The sequence below is a fragment of the Gobio gobio genome (genome assembly GCF_949357685.1).
Source record: "Gobio gobio genome assembly, chromosome: 1".
NCBI classification, from domain to species: Eukaryota; Metazoa; Chordata; class Actinopteri; order Cypriniformes; family Gobionidae; genus Gobio; species Gobio gobio.
In genome coordinates this window covers 75,585,452-75,592,251 of record NC_137097.1, presented here as the reverse complement: position 1 = coordinate 75,592,251, position 6,800 = coordinate 75,585,452, and the positions used below count along the sequence as shown (strand labels likewise).

General features: G+C 44.0%; 1 protein-coding gene across 1 annotated transcript in view; it reads right to left on the bottom strand.

Moving 5' to 3' along the window:
- mcoln1b (mucolipin TRP cation channel 1b) overlaps window positions 1–6,559 on the bottom strand; it is a 19,948-nt gene extending 13,389 nt beyond the window's left edge. The window contains exons 1-4 of the mRNA XM_079814344.1: window positions 6,394–6,559; window positions 4,672–4,904; window positions 4,367–4,534; window positions 944–1,100 (exon numbers count right to left, since the gene is read on the bottom strand). Coding sequence (XP_079670470.1) covers window positions 944–1,100; window positions 4,367–4,534; window positions 4,672–4,904; window positions 6,394–6,436 — 601 coding nt within the window. The 5' untranslated portion in view covers window positions 6,437–6,559. The remainder of the gene's footprint in view (window positions 1–943; window positions 1,101–4,366; window positions 4,535–4,671; window positions 4,905–6,393) is intronic.
- Between the last annotated feature and the right edge of the window lie 241 nt (window positions 6,560–6,800).

Sequence of the window (6,800 nt, the reverse complement as noted above, 5' to 3'; positions counted from 1 at the left end):
TAGGAATATTTTTTGATATTTGTAAATGCCGTGTAAGATTATATTTTACAGTGAGACAGATCTGAATGTGATCGCATATTAAAAAAAATCATTTTAAAAATCTATAAAATTGTACAATAAATGCACAAATGAAAAATCATTTTAAAAATCTATAAAATTGTACAATAAATGCACAAATGAATCGTTCACAATATAACCATGAACTAGAGCCAGTTTTAATTTCATGTCGCCGTTAATAAACTTCCATCTATCAACCAATACTGACACGCATCATCAACAGTTCAATATGATTAATAATCCATTAATAATGCGTTTCCCTACATGTGAGTGTGCTCAGAATATCATATAAGCAGAATAACTCTGATGACGAGGGGGCGGGGCCAACCTGTCACTCACATGAGATCCACCAATAGCAAACCACCACCACCCCATCAATCCCCCAGAGACACACTCAAGCCCCGCCCACATTAGCTGTTGTCTGTGAAGCGATGAAAGGTTTTCAAGCCCCGCCCACATTAGCTGTTGTCTGTGAAGCGATGAAAGGTTCTCAAGCCCCGCCCACATTAGCTGTTGTCTGTGAAGCGATGAAAGGTTCTCAAGCCCCGCCCACATTAGCTGTTGTCTGTGAAGCGATGAAAGGTTTTCAAGCCCCGCCCACATTAGCTGTTGTCTGTGAAGCAATGAAAGGTTCTCAAGCCCCGCCCACATTAGCTGTTGTCTGTGAAGCGATGAGAGGTTCTCAAGCCCCGCCCACATTAGCTGTTGTCTGTGAAGCGATGAAAGGTTCTCAAGCCCCGCCCACATTAGCTGTTGTCTGTGAAGCGATGAAAGGTTCTCAAGCCCCGCCCACATTAGCTGTTGTCTGTGAAGCGATGAAAGGTTCTCAAGCCCCGCCCACATTAGCTGTTGTCTGTGAAGCGATGAGAGGCTGTGATTGGTGTACCCGTGAGCACGTGTGGGTCGATGTCGAAGGTGTCGTTGTGCGGGTCGATGCTGCCCCTCCTGTAGTAGCGCTGGCACAGGTAGAGGGCGCTGGTGTTCAGACCCGGCCCGGGAACATACGCGTACCGCCCCACTGACGTCTGCGGCAGAGCCACATACTGAAACACACACACACACACACACACACACAGAGGGTCAAAGGTTAGGGGTTTCCACATGAAGCTCAGCGTTTCAACACTCGTCTGATTGGCTAACGATGCCCATATCCTGATTGGCCAACGGTCACTGAGACTCCACCCACAGCCTCCTCATCAACAGCTCATTAGGCTCCTGTTACACATTTGGGCTGGGGAAACTTCTGTCCTTCCATCCATCCATTCATTCATCCATCCTCCATCCATTCATCCATCCATCCATTCATTCATTCATTCATCCATCCTCCATCCATTCATTCATCCATCCATCCATTCATCCGTCCTCCATCCATTCATCCATCCATCCATTCATTCATCCGTCCTCCATCCATCCATCCATCCAGATCCATACATCCATCAATCCATTCATTCATTCATCCATCCATCCATCCATCCTCCATTCAATCATCCATCCATCCATCCATCCATCCTCCATTCATCCATCCATCCATCCATCCATCCATCCTCCATTCATCCATCCGTCCAGATCCATTCATCCATCCATCCATCTATTCATCCATCCATCCGTCCAGATCCATCCATCCATCCTCCATTCATCCATCCGTCCATCCATCCATCCGTCCAGATCCATTCATCCATCCATCCGTCCAGATCCATACATCCATCCATCCATCCATTCATCCATCCATCCATCCGTCCAGACCCATTCATCCATCCATTCATCCATCCATCCGTCCAGATCCATCCATCCATCCTCCATTCATCCATCCATCCATCCATCCGTCCAGATCCATTCATCCATTCATCCATCCGTCCAGATCCATACATCCATCCATCCATCCATTCATCCATCCATCCGTCCAGATCCATCCATCCATCCATCCTCCATTCATCCATCCATCCATCCATCCGTCCAGATCCATTCATCCATCCATCCGTCCAGATCCATACATCCATCAATCCATTCATTCATTCATCCATCCATCCATCCATCCATCCATCCATCCATCCGTCCAGATCCATTCATCCATCCATCCGTCCAGATCCATACATCCATCAATCCATTCATTCATTCATTCATTCATTCATTCATCCATCCATCCATCCTCCATTCAATCATCCATCCATCCATCCTCCATTCATCCCTCCATCCATCCTCCATTCATCCATCCATCCATCCTCCATTCATCCATCCGTCCAGATCCATTCATCCATCCATCCGTCCAGATCCATCCATCCATCCTCCATTCATCCATCCATCCATTCATCCATCCAGATCCATTCATCCATCCATCCATCCTCCATTCATCCATCCATCCAGATCCATCCATCCATCCTCCATTCATCCATCCATCCGTCCAGATCCATCCATAATCCACCATTCATCCATCCATCCATCCATCCATTAATCCAGATACATTCATCTATCCATTCATTCATCCATCCATATCCATCCATCCAGATCCATCCATCCAGATCCATCCATCCATCCATCCAGATCCATTCATCTATCCATTCATTCAGAACCATCCATTCATCCATCCATCCATTCATCCATTCATTCATCCATCCATCCATCCATCCAGATCCATTCATCCATTCATCCAGATCCATTCATCCATTCATCCAGATCCATTCATCCATCCATTCATCCATCCATTCATCCATTCATTCATCCATCCATCCATCCATCCATCCATCCATCCATCCATCCAGATCCATCCATCCATCCATCCATCCATCCATCCATCCAGATCCATCCATCCATTCATCCAGATCCATCCATCCATTCATCCATTCATCCAGATCCATCCATCCATTCATCCATCCATTCATTCAACCATCCGTCCAGATCCATCCATCCATCCATCCATCCATTCATTCATCCATCCATCCAGATCCATTCAGCCATCCGTCCAGATCCATCCATCCATCCATTCATCCATCCATCCAGATCCATCCATCCATCCTCTATTCATTCATCCATTCATCGATCCATCTATCCATCCAGATCCATCCATCCATCCTCTATTCATTCATCCATCCATCCATCCAGATCCATTCATCCATCCATCCATCCATCCATCCAGATCCACCCATCCATTCATTCATTCATCCATCCGTCCAGATCCATCCATCCATTCATCCATCCATATCCATTCATCCAGATCCATCCATCCATTCATCCATCCATCCATCCATCCATCCAGATCCATTCATCCAGCCGTCCAGATCCATCCATCCATTCATTCATCCATCCATCCATCCATATCCATTCATCCAGATCCATCCATCCATCCATCCATCCATTCATCCATTCATCCATCCATCCAGATCCATTCATCCAGCCGTCCAGATCCATCCATCCATTCATTCATCCATCCATCCATCCATATCCATTCATCCAGATCCATCCATCCATCCATCCATTCATCCATTCATCCATCCATCCAGATCCATCCATCCATCCTCTATTCATTCATCCACCCATCCATCCAGATCCATCCATCCATCCTCTATTCATTCATCCACCCATCCATCCAGATCCATCCATCCATTCATCCATCCATCCATCCATCCATCCTCTATTCATTCATCCATCCATCCATCCATCCGTCCAGATCCATCCATCCATTCATTTATCCATCCATCCATCCAGATCCATCCATCCATCCATCCATCCATCCGTTCATTCATCCATCCATCCAGATCCACACATCCATTCATTCATCAATCCATCCATCCGTCCAGATCCATCCATCCATCCATCCGTTCATTCATCCATCCATCCAGATCCATCCATCTATTCATTCATCCATCCATCCAGATCCATCCATCCATCCATCCATCCATCCATCCATCCGTTCATTCATCCATCCGTCCAGATCCATCCATCCATTCATCCATCTAATCTGTCCAGATCCATCCATCCATCCATCCGTCCAGATCCATCCATCCATTCATCCATCCATCCATCCATCCGTTCATTCATCCATCCGTCCAGATCCATCCATCCGTTCATTCATCCATCCGTCCAGATCCATCCATCCGTTCATTCATCCATCCGTCCAGATCCATCCATCCATTCATCCATCCATCCATCCATCCGTTCATTCATCCATCCGTCCAGATCCATCCATCCATTCATCCATCCATCCATCCATCCGTTCATTCATCCATCCGTCCAGATCCATCCATCCGTTCATTCATCCATCCGTTCATTCATCCATCCGTCCAGATCCATCCGTCCATCCGTCCAGATCCTGTACCTGCTTTATGGCGTATTCAATGTGATCGTGGACGCTTTTCTGCGTGTGGATGCACAGCGGCTCCTCAGACCCGTCCAGATAGTCCCTCAGGAACAGATGCTTGAAGGAGTCGGTGTTCTCCTCCTTAAACGCCACCACCATCTGATTACTGAGGCCAAACAGCACCAGCTGACAGAGAGAGAGAGAGAGAGAGAGAGAGAGAGAGAGAGAGAGAGAGAGAGAGAGAGAGAGAGAGAGAGAGAGAGAGAAAATTACTGAGCACACCTTTATAAATCTGTGCATGCGAGTGCATCAAATGGCCGCACCTGTACAGTGACTATGATGATCTTCAGCAGCTGAAGGACCAGTTTGAAGGGTTTGCGGCCTTTGGCGTGGTATTTATCACACGGGCTCATGAAGAAGTACTTCAGCTTCCTCCTCAGGGCCTCCTCCTCTTCCTCCGGCCCGCACAGGTGCAGGGAGGGAGGGCCGCCAGCACCCCCGCCGTTCAGGTCCCCGGAGCCGTATCCCATCACGGGGCTCAACAGCCGGTCCTTCTCTGAGGAGCACACACACCATAATACTCATACTCATTTAGATATTTAAAGGTGCAGTGTGTAAGTTTTAGCAGCATCTAGTGGTGAGGTTGTGAATTGCAAAAAAGCTTTGACTAAAGCTTGAGCTGACAGTAGCTTGAGATAGGACACAGATGTACATTTAACAATATCTGTAAAACTTTCATCAACCAAAAAGCTTTAATGGGTGAAATTTAAATATTATTAGTGAGTTACAACTCTATTCTTATTTAAATTAACAAGTATCACAACAGGTAAAACCAAAACCACCAGATATTTTCCAGTCCAAATATCTAAGAATTCTTAAATCAAGATGCTTTTACTAAGGAAAATTTAAAAAAAATCTTGATTTCTGGGTAAAAAATTTAAACAAGCAAAATTATCTGCCAATGGGATAAGAAAAATAATCTTGTTTCTGTTTGCGACCGAAAGAAGAAACAATATTATTTTTGTTACCCCATTGGCAGATACATTTGCTTGTTTTAATCTTCAATTTAACTGCAAATTAATTTTATTTTCCAGAAAACAAGAACAAATATCGTATGTCATTTAACAGTAAATACACTTTTTTTTTTTTTTTTTTTTTACATATATTTAGACTAGAAACAAGACAAAAATACTAAATAAGATCATTTTTGCAGTGCACACATTGGCACCTCGCTGCATGATAAAAAGTAAAACATATTATTTCTATATCTAGAATGGCTTTATGGTCTTTAAACATATAAATACAAATGCACAACTGCAAGTTTATGACAAAAATAGTCTGTAATTTGGCCTTTATTACTCATTTAATACATTACAAATTAAATCAAATGAGATAATAACCTACATTTCTGACAAATTACCATGGTTACAGGTTTAGTGGTCATGTGATCGAGCAAGTAAACACATCCGCTTTTGGCGCGGTTTCCCTGGCCTAAAAATCTAGTACTGCCACCTTGTGTTGACATTGTGAAAATGCACGATTTGTAAATTATGTCTGGCGGGCCACATATAATATATTTTAATAAACACACTGCGGGCCGTTTGAAATTCATCCCCGGGCCGCATTTGGCCCGCGGGCCGGACTTTGGACACCCCTGATTTAGGGCTACCGTAGAAAAATGGCGGCACAAAATGGCGGCTTCACTGTAAGGGGACCCGCGGTGTGTGTAGATAGAAACGGCTCATTCTAAGGTAATAAAAACATAACGGTTCATTATGTAAGGTCTTTTTACACCGCTGAGAACATAGTTATGTATATATTGGATTTCTGTCAATAGCTCCTCATAAATATTACACACTGCACCTTTAAATGTTTACATTGTAACGGCACCTGCTGCTAAAACATGACAATGAGGCTCGATAAATGTAGCAGACGCAATCATTTTACCTAAGACACATAAATATTAAAACAACACACATCTGTCGTAAAAGTTTCTATCATTGCATTGAGATATAAACATAATAAACCGGCGCATAATATCAAACCTGTGGCCCCTTGAGCTGGAGGTCTGGATAAAGAGCTCGTCATATTGCGACCATTGACGAGCAACAACAGACGTTGATGGATAAATCACAATAATATGACCGATGGGTTTGAGACAAATAAGCAGACGAGGATGAAGCTCATCGCTGCTGTCTCTCTCTTGCACATGAGCAGAAAAAAACACAAACATCATCATCAGACCAGAGCGCGCTGTCAAAATAAAAGTCCCGCGCATTTTCACCTTTTCTATAAAGTTCTTGCATATAAAAACACACCATGTATTGGTACTATAGAAGTGTGTGCTGAAAATCAACCAATGAGATTGGCAGGGACATAAACACATACTGAAGAATGTTTTCGTAATTTAAAGCTAAATAAAATGTGACAAATTAAACTGCAAATAAATAAA